The 19,319-nt window shown below is 43.8% G+C and overlaps 1 protein-coding gene across 1 annotated transcript in view; it reads left to right on the plus strand.

The window, feature by feature from the left end:
- Positions 1–2,637: 2,637 nt before the first annotated feature.
- Ccdc81 (coiled-coil domain containing 81) overlaps positions 2,638–19,319 on the plus strand; it is a 25,393-nt gene continuing 8,711 nt past the window's right edge. Inside the window, exons 1-9 of the mRNA XM_050154472.1 lie at positions 2,638–3,127; positions 7,863–7,924; positions 9,693–9,849; positions 11,297–11,553; positions 14,332–14,411; positions 15,053–15,174; positions 15,942–16,065; positions 17,531–17,621; positions 18,033–18,179. Of these exons, the coding sequence (XP_050010429.1) occupies positions 3,049–3,127; positions 7,863–7,924; positions 9,693–9,849; positions 11,297–11,553; positions 14,332–14,411; positions 15,053–15,174; positions 15,942–16,065; positions 17,531–17,621; positions 18,033–18,179 (1,119 nt within the window). The 5' untranslated portion in view covers positions 2,638–3,048. The remainder of the gene's footprint in view (positions 3,128–7,862; positions 7,925–9,692; positions 9,850–11,296; positions 11,554–14,331; positions 14,412–15,052; positions 15,175–15,941; positions 16,066–17,530; positions 17,622–18,032; positions 18,180–19,319) is intronic.

A 19,319-nucleotide genomic window follows, 5' to 3' on the forward strand; every position in this document is an offset into this window, starting at 1 on the left:
CGGTAGGTGATTGTGTATAGAATGTAGCTCTCACTACCTTTGTATACAAAGACAGAGCTTTTCGTCTCATTTTTGTCTCCAGTTTTCATACTGGAGAAACACATTGGCTGAAGACTGCCAAGATCTCATCTGTAATCCAAGCTGGATATGTTAGCTTACTCAGTGAGGGAGCATGTCCCGCCGAGGAGCCCCAGGGTCCCCATATAAGAAGGGGACATAACAGTTTGCAGCCTTGAGTTAATTTTGTGCTGTTTTGACAGATAATTCTAAAATACTGGAAAATAGCTCGCTAGTGATACAGTGTCTTTTGTCTTTAAAAGGTGAAAGATAGGTGGTCTGTATTAATGGTGTCTTTCACAGTATGAGCCTGTGCAGATTTATGTGTGAGATCAGTTTGCCGTCTTTTGAAACAAGGATCTAGTTGAGCTGCTCCCTGCCCAACCCTGCTCTTTGGTAATTTCTTGCCTTGTCAGAGTTTGGTAGACTTTGCATATGGTGTGACTTTTTTTTTTTTCCTAAGTTATTCTTTATTCTCCTCTGGCTTTCTTCAGCCAGAAGCCTTGTTACTGGGCCATGTGTACAGTGATTGTGCTCGATCCTTGCTAAGAAACGATGGCTCCACTTGTACCTCAACAGCGAGTGGCTGCTGCTGCCAACTGCTCGACAGAAAGCACTAACCAATTCCAAGAGACTTGACAGAGTGATTGTTCTACCAGTGTGTGTGTGTGTGTGTGTGTGTGTGTGTGTGTGTGTGTGTGGCCAGGGCCCTGGATTCCCCAAGCTACAGAACTAACCCAGAGCTCAAGTGAGTCCATTCTGGTCACGTAGCCACTTGTTTTTACCTAGGCAAAATCGGTTCTGGGAGTGGAGAGATGGTTCAGTGGTTAGCACAGCTGTTCTTTGAGAGGAACCAGTTCCTAACACACAGTGGCCCACAGATGTCTATAAAGTTTAGTTCCAGGGGTCTGATGCCTTTTGTCCCCAAGGATACCAGACATGCATGTTGTACACAGAGTTACGTGCAGGCAAAACACCCGTACATATAAAAAATTCCCTCCCCCCTTAAATCTCTTCTGCCTAATCAATGATTTGATAGAGGTACAAGTTATTTAGACTTTTTTTTTTTTTTTCAAGGACATTGAATATTGCAGTTGTCTGGCAGTCCTGCCTGGGTCAGTTCAGTTCAGCTAGTTTGTTGGGCTTTCAGGGCAGATGGTGAGAATTAAATTTTGGACGACCTCTTCTACATGAGTTGATCTTGCTCTTGCAATAGCATTTTCCAGAGCACGAGCAAAGCAAGTTTTCATTTCCAAGAACTAGATGTGGCATGTGCTCCAGGCGTGTTGAGAATGCTTAGCTTTCCCCGGGAAACAAGAAAGAAGAGAAGAAAATTAATTATCTCAATGATTTAAAAATTACTCTGTGTACACAAGGTGGATTTTGGTGTAGGATGCCTGTATGAGCCTGGTTTTGTCGTTGCACTGTGGTGAAGATGGACAGAACCTCTGAAAACGCAAGCCAGCCCAATTCAATGTTTTCCTTCATAAGAGCCACTATGGTCATGGTGTCTCCTCACAGCAAAAGAAACCCTAAGTAAGATAGTGTCCAAGTACGACTGTGAGGAAGCATAAAGATGCATTACAAACGGATCTCTAATAATCACAAGTGCAGCATAGGCAGAGGCGGCCTGGCTCAAGCGTAGGGATTGCGGCTTTATTGTTCTAAGCGGCAAAGTCTCCTTGTTTGGTTTTGGAGTTTGCATGATGAGATGTTTGCAAACGGTGGCGGTGGAACAACCCCTTTCCCTTTCAGGTGGTCTAGCACGTTTGCCCTCTGTCCACGGCACATGCCAACAGCTCCTCTCGCCTCTCCATAGCAACAACCACTGTGGAAACCTGCTTGGCCCTATTTAACCAATCGCATGCCTCTCCCATGACCCCAGTGTATACACTGAGTTACACACGCATCAGGGAAGAGAATATATTAGCAAAAAATGTAAAAGCCTTGTAAGAGAATGCTTGCGGTAGCATTATTCCTAATGTCCAGAAACGGAAGCAACTCAAATAAATGCTCCATCTGTGTGTGTGTGTGTGTGTGTGTGTGGTGTGTGGAGGGGGGTGGACGTGCACTCTTAGGAGGGAGAACACCAAGGAGGTCTGTAGGTTTGCCCCATTCCCTCCTCCACAGGGTAGGAAAATGAGGAGAAAGAGGGGAGGGGAGGGGAATAAACGCATAAACTCTGCCTTTATTTTTTTCCAGCCCTCCATTTCCTAAGAGGGGAGCCTCCTGGAAACAAAGCAAAACAAAGACGAGATAAATTTCAGCTAAACTCAAATCCTCAATCAGATCCACAGATTCTAACCTACATTGCTGTCAGCAAAATGCACACCCTCCCTCCTCACCCCCCCCCCCCCCCCCCCCCCCCCCCCCCCAACCTGTCCTCTGGACACTCGGGATTTGGACCACCTTCAAGGCCAAATCTCCCTGCTGCTCTGGGTAAGAGGAAAGGAACGAAGGTTTTTTGCTTTTTTTTGTTTGTTTATTTTTGTTTTTTTATTTTTTAAATTGAGTTCTAGCATTTCTGCCTGAGTTCTTGTGCAGCCTAGAAACTGGATTCTTTTAGGGGGCCGGGCCTTGAGGCCCTAGCAACCGAGTCAGTCTTTGTCGCGTCATAGCAACGCTTTCAGCACTTCCTTTCCTAAGGCCTTCTTAGTTCAGCGACCGCCAGGCCTCCATCTGCCCGAGGACCTCGCTGTTTGGATGGGAGCGGATTTGCACTTCTGGCTTAAGAGGGACAGAGCTCTGTCTTCGTGTTGAGGGAACAGGTTATCAGCGAGCCAGATCACTGGGGGAGGGCCGGCCACAAAGAACGTTTATTTAAGGAAAATAACATTTTAAGACTTTTAGAGCAATTTTTGATTTCAAAGAACCACCCCAAATTCTAGGCAAAGTGCTGGAGGGTGGAAAAATCCTTTTAGTGCAAAACTCCACATAACAAAGAAGAGACTATCCATCAAGGACCCAGCCCGGAGTCATCTGGGACCTAAGATGTTGGACAGGATTGCCCCGGCTTTTCAGGACCTGTGCAGGCAGGTGCTGCCCACACTGCCTTCGCTGAGCCAGGAGGGTAAGCGACTTAATGCGGGGGTTTGGGGGTGTACCTTACTGTGCTACAGACGTGACTCAGAGCTTATGGTGTCGTTTTCTTCGGCTCAGGATTTTCATTCAAAAACAAAACAAAACAATCCACACACGGCCTGATTAGTATTAAATATTGAAAGCAAAACCCTTGTGGTCCAACTGGAGTCCCGAATGGCTCCTTTTCAGAGTTGGACACAGGACACATATTTGTACTTTCCTTGATGCCTTGCGGGTGTGTTAATGAAAAGTGATGCTTATCGACAGACAATTTTCACAGAAAACTCAGAGGGCAGTCCGAGATGAGACACACAGCCGTCCCCCCTCCCCCGCATAGTTTCTTAGGAAAGCGCACCATCCCACCCCATCACCAAAGCGCTTTGGCATCTGTCTGTGATAGGGGCCGTCCACGGGAGGGCGCTCTAGAGAAGCAAGCTACTATAAGCTATTTATAATTGAGATTGTTTAGCAGACAAATAAATACGAACAAGTAGTATTGCTTCTTTCGTTTCTCAAGCATCTCTCCTAATTGTTCCTGCCAAGTTTTTTGAAAGAAGTGTAGAAGATAGTTTTATGACTTTAGAAATACTTTCCACCTTCTTTATATACATTTCTTTCAAGAAATTTGAAGTCCTACTGTATGCTGAGCCCCAAAGAACTGATGGTTACTAAAAGCCCCAATGATTTACAATCAGTGGGGAAGATACACACTCATCAAAACACAAATAGATACACACTAATCAAAACACAAGTGGATGTAAATTTATATTTGAACTAAATGCTACCAAGGAGGATACATGATAAAATAACTTTAAAAACAAATTTATTTAATCTATGTGTGTGTGCATCTATGTGTGTGGGTGCCAGGGGAAGCCACAAGATGATGTCATGTCAGATCCCTTGGAGCTGGCGGTTACAGGAAGTTGTAAGAAGCCAGACTTAGGCGCTGGGAGCTGAAGCTGGGTTCTCCACTAGAGCAGTCAGTGCTCTTAACTGCTGAGCTATCTCTCTAGACCCACAATAAGAGCTTTTGTTAAATATATGCATATTTAGCTGGTGATGGTGGTGCACGCCTTTAATTCCAGCACTTGGGAGGCAGAGGCAGGCGGATCTCTGTGAGTTCGAGGCCAGCCTGGTCTATACAGTGAGTTCCAGGACAGGCTCCAAAGCTACACAGAGAAACCCTGTCTTGAAAAAACAAAACAAAGCAAAAAAAAAAAAAAAGAATAATAATAAAATGTATATATTTAACATATATAGTATCTATCTATCTATCTATCTATCTATCTATCTATCTATCTATCTTGGATTTTCAAGCAGGGTTTCTCTGTGTATTTCTTGAACTCGAGACTCCTCCAAAACTCTGAGTTCAACAAATTTCTTTCCTCTTTAAGTTAGCCACCTTGGCTATTTCATTGTCCTTAAGCAAAGTAAATGAACACACTAGTTTTCTGAGTCTGTGTATGTGTGTGTGTGTGCTGAATTTTGTCAAATGATCAGACTTTTCCTTTTTAGCCTGTTGTCATGGGTTACATTTAAATTGATCTTTAGATGGGGTTGAAATTATTTTTATTCTGAGATTTAGCGGTAATCCGCCTAACAATGGTTTAGAACAAATGGTTTAGAAATCCTGATAGGCAACATTTACAGATCTATTCTAATCAGGCTGCAGAGGCCGAAAGCCTCTTTCTCCAGGGAGAAATACCAAACTTCAGTTTAAATAATTAACTCTGCCTGTCCTACTCTACTGAATAAAACATTACAACGACTTCGATCCCTCATCTCAGTGAACAAGGAGCATGCTCAGACTCCCGGTTAAACCCGAGACTTTTTACCAGGGAGAAAGTACACACTTTCTCCTGGCCTTTGTTAAATCATCTCCTCGTTGGTATAGATAATTTTCCTGAAGTCTGAACTGCCTGTTATGTCTAGTCATAGACTGTCGGTTTTCACATTGTAATCCTGAAATTTCTACATGTAAACAGGGTTGATGAGATTTCTGTTAGTGAGTGAATTACTTTTATGGTGTCAATGTGGGTTTAAACTCGGTATATAGTTATATAGTTGTGACTGATTGACAATGGACAGACTTCCCCTTCTCTTCATCCTCCTCTCCCCTCCTTTTTCTTGTTCTTTCTTCCTTCCTTCCTTCCTTCCTTCCTTCCTTCCTTCCTTCCTTCCTTCCTTCCTTCCTTCCTTTCTTTCTTTCTTTCTTTTCTTCTTTCATTTTCTTTTTTCAAGACAGGGTCTCGCTATGTAACACTGACTGTCCTGGAACTCTCTAAGCAGACTGGGCTGACCTGGAACTCAGAGACCCATCTGCCTCTGCCTCTCAAGTGCTGGGATTAAAAGTGTGCAGCACCGCCCCTGGGCTTTGACAGACTTTCTTAGTTCTTGGCAGAAAGGGGTAGAATCCTTTGGGCTATTGGGTAAGGAGGGAAGGGGTAACTACTGTAGGGTGGGGCACAGTGGGGGGAAGGTAAAGTTTGCAGTGGGCCCGTGTTCATTGCGGCGAGTTGCCCTCATGTCAGTGGCCATGAATATCCACTATTCAACTTGTTCCAAGATGCTCATGAGAACAACGGCTACTTTCTGTCCATCAAACTTGCCTGTTCCCTGGCACATTGTTGGTAAAAAGTATTTTATAGCCCTGGTATATCAGAATTAACGACTGCAATCATCCTGCTTTAGTTAGCAGTTTAATCCATTAACGGAAAAATACCAGTTTGCGTTGTTAGAGAAGAACTGACCTTTCGTTGCTAGCTTCTTCCATGTCTCCAAGTGGCTGTCCAGTAGAAGTCACCTTTCTTGGTCTTTTATTTGAATACTTAAAACTTAGCTTTCTTGATTTGTAAAAAGTTCCTAAATTAGAAATTATCACCAATAATATATGACTAGACAGGATGGCGAGGTAAATACAGACGTAATTTTCTCTATTGTTAAGTCCGACTCATGTCCAGACTACATACATTTTTCACATCAACATTAATAACTATATTTTTGTAGCTTTTTGGGGTTACAGGGAGGAGAACTCAACTTAGTACAAGAAAATAAATATAGAAAGCCTTCAGATCAAAGGAGAATTGTGAAGTCTATATCTTAATTCAAAGACAGAGTCTGGGGCCCTCCCCACAGTGAGTTTTTGTAAGTTACTACTGTGGATATGTTAGTATGTTTGTTGTTTCCAGGACCTAACAGACTAGCAGCGGCAGATTGGGAGGATCAGGGAGCCTAGTGAACAACGAGAGGGGGGACAGCTGGTCTCTACCAGTGAACATGGAAATTGCACTCGAGAATTTCACACGAGCTGATGCACAGGGACAGTTCATGTTCTGAGCAGACAGGCAGTCCTTCATGTCATCAGTAGCCTTTGACCTTATGCTATGGAATACTATGAGTTCATGCTCATATCAGTCACGTGACCCACAGTGAAGACTTCAGGAATAGGTGTTCAATGAGTCATTAAGAAAAAAGATTATAGTTGGCTAAAACTCCATGTGTAGCCTGAATGCTAATTGGTATTAATAATAAAAACCCAGAGTCAGATACAGGGGTTAATGCTAAAAATCAGAGAAGCAGAACGGCCAGACACTAGAGAGTTCTTTTACCTCTACCAATGCTCAGACTGAACGGGCCATCCTGTCCTCAGATGCATCTCCAGACTCATCTGTCTCCACCAAACCTCAGACTGCCCTGAGCTCCTGTCTCCGTGTGCCTTATATTCCTCTCTCTGCCCAGCCATATCGCTCCTGTCTCCGTCTCCCTAGTGCTGGGATCCCAAGTTCACACCTTTGTGTGAACTCTGTCTCTCTTTTAGACAGATTCAATCTTGCAGAGCCCAGGGTGGCCTTGAACTAACAGAGATCCCTCTGCCTGTCTCCTGAGTTCTGGGATTAAAAGTGTGTGCAGCCACTCCCTGGCCTCTAGTGGTTTAGCTCTCTGCCCTCTTACCGTCAGGCAAGCGTTATTTCTTTTCTTTTCTTTTTCTTTTTTTTTTTTTTTTTTTTTTTTTTTTNTTTCGAGACAGGGTTTCTCTGTGGCTTTGGAGCCTGTCCTGGCACTAGCTCTGTAGACCAGGCTGGTCTCGAACTCACAGAGATCCGCCTGCCTCTGCCTCCCGAGTGCTGGGATTAAAGGCGTGCGCCACCATCGCCCGGCATGCGTTATGAAAACACAAAATATCATTATATGCATGTGTAAGATAAAATGAAGCATGACCAAGTAGAAAAAAAGGCAAGATCTCCTGAGTAAATTGGGAGCATGGGGACCATGGGAAAGAGTTAAAGGGATGGCTCTATAACAATTAAAGAAGCATGACTTCCCTTCATTATAGAGCGGTTTCCTGTACATTATTATTTTCACTGTTATTACTGCTACTTAGTCCTTAAGGATTGAGTGCAGGGCCTCATGCATGGTGAGCACTCTCCTACTGAGTCACACAACCTCCCTTTTGTCATAGTACTAAAGATTCATCCTAGGGTCCCGCGTACCACAGTCCCCAGCCCCATTATTGCTGTAATTAAAGTCATATCTTCGGAGGTTACAGGTATAAGCTTTTGTTAGCAGGAACATTAATTTTGGGGAATGATTTTGTTTGTTAGTTCTCTATGCAGTAGAAGTTACTAACATTTATTCCTTTCACAGTTACACTTTTGCTTGTGAGGATTAAAATGCTATTACATGATTGCTCACATAGATTGTTTTCCTTTTCCTTTGAATTTCAGAAGTCTCTACCATCTGGGGGAATGTGTCAGAATTTGTGGAAAAGCAGCTAGCTATGCATAAGGTAGGTTTTCCACTCCAGTCTCAGCACGGTAGTTAGATATTTCTTCTGCAGAATTGCGTATTTTTGCTAGGAGTAGTGCGGTAGATTTAAAGCCATTCTGGTCTGCGGTCACTCCTTTAGTATTTTATTTTATTTTTAATAAAGGTTTGTTTATTTATGTATACAGTGCTCTGTCTGCATGTATCCCTGCAGGCCAGAAGAGGGCAGCAGATCTCATTACAGATGTCTGTGAGAGCCACCATGTGGCTGCTGGGAATTGAATTCCCTGCCTCTGGAACAGCAGGCAGTGACATCTCTCCAGTCACCCCCACCTTTTTTATTTATTTTTAAATTTTAATTAATTAATTAATTATTTTTTTGAGACAGGGTTTCTCTATGTAGCCCTGGCTGTTCTGGAATTCACTCTGTAGACCAGGCTGGCCTCGAACTCACAGAGATCCACCTGCCTCTGCCTCCTAAGCGCTGGGATTAAAGGCGTGCGCCTCCGCCGCCACCACCCGCCATCACTCCTTTTCTGTTTTCACTTTATGATACATGTAGAACTTGTGGCAAGCTGGGTGTTAACCTTAGATAACACATTCATAACTCTCTTAATGACAGAGAACGCAGTAACGCAGGACTGCTCAGTCTGGGTTTCTGTAAAGAACTAGACGTGGTCTGTTTGCGATCTGTCAGCTCCCGGCATGGGTGTGGGAAGGGATAAACTTGTCTGCCATTTTTCAGGCAATAAGTCTTAATTGGAATATATAAATACAGAAACTAAATTCAGCTAGCGCAAAATAAGAAACTGCCTGTGGTTGGACTATTTCTTCAGGTCAGGTCTTGGGTTTAAATGCTATAGAACCGAGTGAGGATTTTGGCTGGAGCTCGAAGGCAGTTAGGAGTTTGTGGACCTTTTATAATTTACGCACGTGTCCTAACTGTGGCTGTCCATGGCTGAACGAACCCTTCAACTTATTTTGTCTGGTTTGGGAATTTGAATTATTTATCATTACTTAAAATTGGCAGAGTATTTGTGAAGCTTTGCGTTTTTCTCACCATTTTCTTGAAAACTCATCAGGTATAATGCTATTGTCTTTCTTTTTTGCACGTGGTCACGGATGCAGGTCACGAGGTGCTCTTCCCTTTACATGAAGCATGCGTGTCCTAGCCAGCACACGTTCTAGTCGGCTCCCTTCACTCCTGGCTTTTTTCCTTCTGTTCCTATAGATTTGAGTTTGCAACCGTTGGTATATGATGTTTTTAGGGTATCCCAGGGGCATTTGCATAAACTCAGTGGCCAGGGTTACACTGTAGGAGGTTCCTGGGTGCTGGTTTGTCAGGTTCCACTTCATCCTGTCTCCTTATCCCATTTCAGTAGTTAACACAGAAGCACTGTTCATGAAGACGTTTTCTTACACACACGGTTGTGCTTGCCCATTTTCAACCATCCACTGCCCTCTCCCACTAGTGCGTTTTCTGACTTTAAATAGGGAACCTAAAATCTGAGGGAACAAGAAAACAAGGATTTCGTTAAATGGAAAATGATTGAATTTATGTCGTATAGTTTAGGACAAGAACAATATTTGTTATGGAATTCTAAAAGCTATGGTGCCCATAAGCATATATTTTCACAGATATACCACATCTAAGAACTCACAGAGACTGCAGAATATGAACTCGGTAAACCCCAGTCTCCCGTTTCTTTTTGGGGACCGAATGGCTATAAACCTTCACCCTTTAGCGGGATAGTGTGTGTTGTTCTTCTTGCCTTCTTTTCCCCTTTCAGGGAGTTCAGATTTCCGGACTCGGAACTTTCACCTTCACGAGGCAGAAGCTCGAGGTGGGGAACCACAAGTTTATTCTAGTGCAGAGGCCCGTGTTTATCATGGCGGAGAAGTTAGTGCAGACCCACGGACTCAAGCAGAACAAAGTATTCTCTCCTGGTAAGTTGTTTTAACAGCTGAGACTTTCCCCTAGAAGTGTGGAGATGAACGGAAAGGGTAAACCTTGGCCAGCGCTGCCTTAGTTTCTGATTTCAGAAACTCAAATCCCACATGGTGCTTTGGGAAGTTAAAGTGGAAGTTAAAGTCTTTCTGAAGTTCATTTTGTTTGCTTTCTAAATTTTAAATATTTATTTCAAAGTGTGTGTGTGTTTGTGTGTATGTGTGTGTATGTCTGTGTGTGTATGTGTATGTCTCTGTGTGTGTGTATGTGTATGTGTGTGTATGTTTATGTGTGTGTATGTCTATGTGTGTATGTGTATGTCTGTGTGTGTATGTGTATGTCTGTGTGTGTATGTGTATGTCTGTGTGTGTATGTGTATGTCTGTGTATGTATGTGTATGTCTGTGTGTATGTGTGATTGTATGTGTATGTCTATGTGTGTGTGTATGTGTATGTCTATGTGTGTGTATGTGTATGTCTGTGTATATATGTCTATGTGTGTATGTGTATGTCTCTGTGTGTGTATGTATGTGTATATCTGTGTGTGTATGTATATGTCTGTGTGTGTATGTCTATGTGTGTGTGTGTATGTCTGTGTGTGTATGTCTATGTGTGTGTGTATGTCTATGTGTGTGTATGTGTATGTCTATGTGTGTGTGGTGTGTGTGTGTGTGTTTTGTTCTGCAGGATGCATGTGGAGGTCAGAGGACAACTTAGGGGCGTCATTGCTCTCCTTCCACCACATAGGTCCTGGGAATTGAACTCGGGCCCTCAGGCTTGGTGGCATGTGCCCTTCCCCGATGAATCGTCCTTGTCATGGTATCTCCACCACCTCTGCTGCTTGTCCTTTTTTCTGATCAGTGGGCCTTGCAGAACTCCGACATCAGTTGTAGCCAACTGGACCCTGCTTTCTTCAAGCTGCTACCGTCTTGCTCCTTTAATATGCGTTCGTGAGCTCTCTGGGAAGGAAAGCTTTCTGTGTCTTGTCTGGTCTGATACCTCTGTATCAGACTTGGTTTCCTGAAAGATGAGATGGCTATCTTTTCAAACACTTAACATTCACAAATATTTGTAACTACCCAAAGATGGGACAACAGCCAGAAGACATCCGTAAATACTGCTGAAGAGTGTTTTGAAAGACCTGAAAACCTCAGAAAACGATGGATAGAAAGTTTGTCACCGCTGTTCCCCAAAAAACCAAACCCTTGTCTACTATTTAGACAGTCAGTTACTTTTATCATGAGCAAAATACATTGTACTTTTAGGTGACATTGTACTAATTAGCATGTATTAGTGACCAATTATATTCATTATCTGCAATAATAGTACAAGTATAAGGGGAAAATATGGACAATTTTATTTTTTAATATTAGTCAGGTGAATAAAGTGTGCACACTATGTCTTTAGTCTAATCTCCATCTCTCCACCCTGTCTTTTTCTCCTCCAGGTGATATTCCAGTTGTCCCACTTAATTTTGTCATGATATCCCTGGAGGGACCATTTAACAGGGACACGATAGAAGGATGCGTTAAGGAGACATTGCTTTTCTTATCACGATCCATATCTGTCAAACAAAACGTGGAGTTCACATTCAAAGGAATTGGGGTCCTTTCGATCAGAGACAGCAAAGTGAAGATGAGATTCTACAAGGACTTCCTTTGCTCCATGGACGGAAGTGGCACCTTGAGCAATGCCCTGGCAAATGTAAGTTGTTTGCTTCTAAGCTTTCCTGGTTTCGTTTTCTGTTGTTATAAAATAGCCTGGCAAAAAGCAACTGAAAAGGGTTTATGTTAGCTCGCTCTTCTAGGCGGCTGTCCATCAGAGTAAAGATCGTCACGGAGGCAGGAACTTAAAACAGCTAAACACACAGCATCCACAGTCTGCACTCTGGGTGGTCCAGGGACCTGAACTAGGGAATGGTGTTCCCCTTTCAGCCTGCATCTTTTCACACCGAGGAAGTAATTGCGATAGTTCCCCACAGGCCACCTTGAAGTTGACAGTCCCTCCTGGAGACTTGTCTTCCCAGGAATTCTAAATAGGATCAAGCTGACAACTGAAACTAACCATCACGCAATCCCTTTTTTTCAGTCTATGGTTCTGAATCAAATGTGGGTGCACTTTCATTAAGAATATCTATTCGAGCTGGGCGATGGTGGTGCACGCCTTTAATCCCAGCACTCGGGAGGCAGAGGCAGGCGGATCTCTGTGAGTTCGAGGACCAGCCTGGTCTACAGAGCTAGTTCCAGGACAGGCTCCAAAGCCACAGAGAAACCCTGTCTCAAAAAACCAAAAAAAAAAAAAAATAAAAAAAAAAAAAAAAAAAAAAATAAAAAAAAAAATAAATAAATAAATAAAATAAAATAAAAGAATATCTATTCGGGACAGGCATGGTGATACACGTCTTTAATCCCAGCACTTGGGAGGCAGAGACAGGCAGATCTCTGTGAGTTTGAGGCCAGCCTGGTCTACATAGTGAGTTCCAGGACAGCCAGGGTATGTAGAGAGGCCCTGTTTCAATGTCCCGCCCCTGCCCTCCTCCAAATATCAAACAAATAAAAGAAAAGCTGTGTTGACGTATTTTAAGTGACCCTTTTTCCCAAGTGTGTGGAAATGTGTGGTGCAGGCAGCCAGTTCCTTGACAAGCAAGACAAAGAACTTCAAAATCAAATTTTGAATCAATACTACCCAAGGAATGGAAAAAGTAATAGAAACTCATAATTTTGGACATTTTATAGTTCCTTACTGCTGAGAAGTTCTCCTGCATGCGTGATTTCATTTGAACCTCAGAATACCACAAAAGCAGCAGGGTAGGGTCATCACCCTGATTTTCCTGCAGAATGTGGAGGTTCAGAGTGGTCGTAATGTGAAGCCCAAGTCAACACACCCAGCTTAGGGATTCAAGCCCAGAGTTCCTCAGCACTCAGGGTTTGCAGTTTGTACTATTTTCTCTGAAGAGATTTTACAACAAGATCCAATTCGAGCCACACAAACATGCTTCTTAAGCTTTTCATCTCTCACTTTGATTTTTATGTATATATGTGTTTTGTCTCCATGTTGTCTGTCCACATGTGTGTAGTGTCCATGGAGGCCAGAAGGGGGCACCAGATACCCGAGAGTGTAGTTAGCTATGGATAGTTGTCACTCAGATGTGTGGTTGCTGGGTCACAAACTAAGGTCTTCCGGCTCTGCACCGCTGACCCACCTCTCCAGCTTCATGCTTTCTGGCTTTTAGTTTGCAGGGTCATAAAATCAATTTCCTGTCACCATCACTGTTATCCATCAAATGGCTGACATGATGTTCAGGCTAAGTTAGGTAGATCAGAGTTTAAAGAGGCAAAGAAATAGTTAATCAGTAGCATTCGTCCAGGGGTTAATGGCCTTGTGTACACCTCTGGGTACTGACGAAGATGACAGGAGTTAATTGAATCATCACAAAATCCTAATAGCAAGAACTTGATTGTTATACAATGAAAACACTGTGAAAACTGTCTGTCCATTTTTTCTGCTCATGGAACTCTGGAGTAGGCATTAGAGATGGGGCTGTGTATAAGGAGGCCCCTTGGGGTTTTCCACACAATCTTGTTATTTTTCTTTTTTATTTGTCCTCCCCACCCCTCCCCTCCCCTTCTCCTCCTTTCAAGACAGTGTGGTAAACCAAAACTATACCCAAACCAAAACACCGCTTTTTGGAATTTTTCTTTAAATTTATTTATTTTGATTTTGTTTGCATTGGTGTTTGCCTGCATGTATGTTTAACTCCTGAAGGAGTTATAGACTGTTGTGAACTGCCTTGTGGGTGCTGAGAGTTGAACCCGGATCCTCTGGAAAAGCAATCAACACTCTTAACCTCCGAGTCATCTCTCTAGCCCCTTTGAGATTTTCTTTAAAGCTTTTGTAAGCTATAGAATTCATTCAGAAATAATCGTACATATTAGTCCATGGTAATAATGAGGTTATTATATAAAGTGATAACTACAATAGTTCTTGCTTGCATGCTCTGCACATTTCCATACAGTATTATATTAAAACCCTGCGAGGCAGCTCCGGTTGCTCTCTCTACAAACCTAGTGCCTGGGAACACATAGCAGCCTGCAGCGTGCCGGGGACGGAAGCCCACGTGACTTCAGAGCCGGTCTCTGAACTGTCTAATATTAGAGTCCTGTGGACCAAGAGTGAAGTCCGAGCTGTGCTCATTTCCCGATGGTTTCTGGATGTTTGCTCATTTTCCAACGGTGTGTAGAAGTCGTTTCAACTCTTAGGGCAATTTTCAAAAGAGACGGCGTGGTCTGAGAAAACGCAGCATCTGTGGAACTGCTCTTCAGCGGTCCGTGCGAACTCTGATGAAGGCGGTCACGCCATACTGGACTCTAAGCGCTGAACAAACACAAACAGCTCCATGGTAGCAATGCCTTGGCGGGAGCCTGCGTGTCTTGGTCTGTCCTGGGCGGCAGCTCAGGCGCGATCTTTATCTCTGTTCTCTAGAGGCCCGGCACCATGGACTCAGTGCTGTCGAGCAGAGAGGGCATTGGAAAGCGTCCCAACAGTGCACTGGCCTTTCCAAGGTGAGTGTTTTGCTTTGGGGTTAACCCAGGCACCCGCTCTCCTTCTTAAAGGACAATATTTGTTTTCCAAACTAATTTCCTGCTTCTCTCTCCTTGCCCGTCTCCCCTCTGTTTCTCTCACCCCCTTACTTCCCTTCTCCCTCTTTACCATCGCTGTATAAGCACCAAGAGTTTATTGTACACACCACCAGCACGGCCCTTCACAAACTGTCTCTTTATAGTTCTTATTTTTATGTAGGGACGGGATGAGGAAATGGAGAGGAGGAAGGAGATGGTTATTTGGGGGTACACTCTATCAGGCTATGATGTCTTGACTTCAAGCTGACAGACATCTCCCAATGATGTAGAAAGGACAGAAAGCTCAGGCTGAAACCAAAGGAAAAAATTAAGTTGTGGTATGCGAGCAATTTCATTATATCAAGTTCTTTCGGGGGCCCACGGTTTTGGTAGGCTCCCAGATTTGGCCTCCCAGAGAGGGAGTTCATGCTTCTTGTTTTACAAGGCAAACCTTGCACCCCCTTGAAGGAAGCAGGCTTGCTGTGAAGTTGGAGAGATGATGGGTGGCTTCCCAGAGCTGAGAGTTCACATAGTCTTCTGGTCAGGACCCATGCAGAGGACAAGTTTCTTGATTTTTTTCTTAGGATTGAGCACAAAGAGACAGAGAACAAACCAGCCATGGAGGTCATTGCCGAGGAAGGTGGAGAGAACAGACCAAGGAAGATCAAGTTGAAAGACCCGTCAGACAAAGAAGAAGGAGCCAGGGGTAGGCCAGTGGTTTGTGGGCACCGTCTGTTCCTCTTGACTCTTAGGAATGGGGTGGTGTCACTTAGGAACTCATATGCTCAAAGTAAATAAAGCTAGTGTATTAGTTACGTTCTTTGTTGCCATGAGAAAACATCTGACAAGCAGTGATTTAAGGGGGGAGGTTTGCTCTGGCCTGTGATTGGATCCCAGGGGCTAAGCGTGGGAGACCAGCTGGTCACAATGTATCTGGAGCCAGGAAGCAGAGAGGGACCAGGAAGTGGAGCGCCTCTGTAAAACCCTAAGGCTCACCTTCAGTGACTCATTTGTTTTTCCAGCAAGGGCCCACCTTCTTAAAGGTTCTTCACCTTCTTAAACAGCGTCACCTGCTGGGGACTGAATGTCCAAATACAGGAGTCTATGGGGGACGTTTGACACTCAGACCACCACTTCTAGATTCACAAGTAGCCACTGTGTTTTTTTTTTTCTTTTTCTTACGAACGCTTTTTATTCTTGGAACCCTTGTATTTTGCCTTAACCCACACCCAACCTCTTACACTACCATCTATTTGGTGGCCGTCTTCCTGTTCTTGACCAGGTCCTGATAAATCTCACAAATGCATGAGGTGCACTCTAGAGAATATTCTGTCTTAACACAGTAAGGGATACTAAAAAAAAAGCGCCCATCTTACAGGAAACTTTCCCTCGGTCAGAACTGTCAGATTTTATGTGTCTACTTAGCTCTCTATTTAGCTGTTTGAAAACCGAAGCGTTCGTTATTTATTCTAGAGATCTCGTCACCCAAGAAACACCGTGATAGGCAGTCCATCTCTCCTGCCAAAGTGACAAGCGTCAGCCTGCTGGACAAGCTGGAGCGAAGTGGGAGCGGTGGGAAGACCGTGACACCTGAAAAGTAAACTTTTGTTTCTGTTGCAGTTTACTAAATATCACCTTGAAGTCTTCCCATGACACAGGATCTTAGCAATCCTTTCGTTCCTTTATTAGGTATGACTGAGAGCCTTCTATGTGGGAGGTGATGGGGACTGTAGAGGTGGCCAGGGCTTATAATCTAGAGGGAAATCCAGACACACGCCAAGGGTAAGGTAGACTTGCTAAGAGGAGCGGAGGTTACTCAGCCGAGGCAGAGATAGCACAGCGGTAATTCCGCCTTCCTGCCTGCTTTCATGGACGACTTCCCAGCTCTACAGGCTTTGTTGATTTCTGCGTACTGAGGAATCACATGGCAGTTTTATATTGACATCGAATGGAATGTGAGTTTGCCATGCAGGCGCAGGCCCGGCAGGCACACCTGTGCTTCTGACATCTGCTTTTGGCTGTCTTCCTGTGTGTCCTGTAACGATTCTTTGGGCAAGTTCTCTGTCTCGTAGGAGGGTTATTCTTCTTACTGAACAAGTGGGTTAGGATTGTGTTGACAATTCTTGGTTCTTAGTTTCTTTTTCCTCCACGTTTTAATGAAATTTTTCTATTTTCTCTAGTTTGAGGTCCCAAAGACACATCTGAGTTGTTCCTCCCGGTAGCTTTTGATTTGTGATTTAATACTCCATTTCTTCCGTGCATAGCATTTATGATTATTACAGAGTATACGCAGTTATTACCGGCTGACTGTCCCCATCAGAATAATATACCTGTGAGGCTAGGGACCTGTGTGTGCATGGGTTTTGTTTGCACTGCGTTCCTGCATCTAGAACAACCACACAGCAAACGGGCATTATATTTTTATGAAATGAGTGAATTTATCCTCATTTCACAGAACTGGTAACAAGGTTTCCAAGATGGCATAGTTTGTTCATGTCATTTACCCGCAAGCCACAAAAAGAAGTCAAACCCGGCTCTGACACAGAGTACATGTTCTTGACTTGGATGCATGGTCTATTCGAAAGGAAACCATTGAGATACTTTTTTCTGTATTTTTAAGACAGGATCTCTCTGTTGTGCAATCCTGGCTGTCCTGCTCTGGCTCTGTAGATCAGGCTAACCTGGAGCTCACAGAGATCTACCTGCCTCTGCCTTAGGACCCACCATGCCCAGTCCCTTTTTCTTTATTTTATGTTTATATTTGTCTCTAAAATTATCACTCTCTTGGAGCTAGAGGGATATGTCCTAGGTTAGGAGCATTTATCGTTCTTCCAGAGGTCTTGTCTTCCATTCCCAGCCCCCATAACAAGTGACTCACAATTGTCTGTAACTCCAACTCCAGAGGATTCAAGCCTCTCTTCTGTCATGTGTACACACACACACACACACACACACACACACACACACACACACCTTCCCATAATATAAAGAATCTTTAATATGATCACTGTTCCAGAGGCCAGATTGTATTAAAGGTTGATTTGTGTTCGTTGTCTTTGAAGCGTACCATCTCCAAGTTGTCAGAGAAATGACAATGAGAGGCCCAGGACATCTCCCGCCCCAGTGTGCCAGGATCATAATAAGGCAGGACAGGTACAGTGCCTTCGACTGCATCAAACCCAGGCAGACTCATCCTCGGAGTTTTGTTTCTCCAAGAGAATTCTGGGAATCCCTCCTCCTTAACATACTCTATGGGCATACTCAAGTGTCTGGACTGAAATTGGCCCGTTAGCCTAGAGCTCCTACTTAAGAGAAAGGGGCTAGGAAATCCCTTCTAATTTTCAGCTCTTCTGGGAGCTCATTAGATCCTTTATATCACATGGGAGATTTACTTTGTAAACTTCCTTTCCTAATTGCGTATTAGAGAATATATTTCAGCAATCTATTCTTTTATGAAACTCGCTTCTTGACATACCTAGTCTTAGGAGGGCTTGCAAAGGGAATAAAGTAAATGAAGACAAAAAAATAAACAGTGTATGATTTGTCCTGAAATCTGAACGGTAGGAAATGTGCTACGTGTGTTTGCAACGAGCACAGAGGAATTTCCCGCTGTACTATGGAGACGAGAGGAGGAGGAGAGAGATGGAGGACGAGCGGCTCATGCAGCAGTACCAAATTCTCAAAGACCAGGAGGCTTTCTTCAAAAACCAGGTAGCCTTATGCCTTATCGGCGACAGAGGGTTTGCCGTGGGACAGCGGGACCACGGGATGCCATTCTTAGACTCAACTGAATATGTTCTGCGCATGCTTGCGCTGTAACACATTTAATCATTCGTTTGCAGCTGGGCTAAAGCAGGTGGTGTGTGGGTTGGTTTTGTGGCAACTTGATACAAACTGGGATCATTTGGGAAAAGTGACTTTTAATGGAGAGCATACCTCCATGAGATTTGTCCGCAGGCAAGTCTATACTGCCTGTTCTGGATCAGTGAATGATATGGGAGGGTCCAGCTCATGGGAGGCAGTGCCAGCCCGGGCTGGTGCCTGCACTGCATAAGGCAGACTGAGCAAGCTGTGGAGGGTAAGCAGGTTCCTCCGTGGTCTCTGCTCAGTTCCTTCCTGCCTCCAGTTCCTGTCCCAACTTTCCTCAGCGATGGAGGATGACTTGAGAGTTGAATTGAGCTCACCTCCCACCCCCAAGTTGATTTGGTCATAATGTTTCATCACAACAGAAACCCCAACTAAGAAAGGTGGTGTCCAAGTTTTCTTTGGTGAATTTCCGTGTATGTATCATGGATCTTCCCCTCAATCCTCAGGACTGTGTTTTAAAGGTGAAAATGGGCCAGGCATAGCTGTGCACGCCTTTAAGCTCAGGAGGCTGAGGCAGACAGATCTCTGTGAGTTGGAGGCCAGCCTGATCTACACAAATTTATTTCCAGGCTAGTCAGGGATGCATTGTAACAACTTGTCTCAAAAGAAATGAAAATGATGGATTTATTTATTTATTTATTTGATTTTGATAAAATATAAATCTGGTCAAATCTTATACATTTTAAAGTTACAGCCTATCTCAAAAAAGGTGGAGGGGACTCAGAATTGCCTTTACACTTTCTCTATGTGGATTTCTATGGTTTCCAATAATGATACTGTTACTGTGTTCTGTATTTGAAGTAGAAACCCACAGTTCCTTTTTACTATAGTTATAGTGATGGTGCCCAGAGTCCGAGAATTGGGAAAATAAAAACCTCACCTCATGTCTACAAGGACTGCAGAAAGTGCCGTTGCATCCAGACAGGTTTCTGTGCCAGTTGGAAGATTATTAATGACAGAACTGAATTCACGGAGTATGTGAAT

Source organism: Alexandromys fortis, unplaced genomic scaffold, assembly GCF_014885135.2.
Source record: "Alexandromys fortis isolate MF-2015 unplaced genomic scaffold, M_Fortis_MF-2015_v1.1 scaffold_77, whole genome shotgun sequence".
Classification (NCBI taxonomy): Eukaryota; Metazoa; Chordata; class Mammalia; order Rodentia; family Cricetidae; genus Alexandromys; species Alexandromys fortis.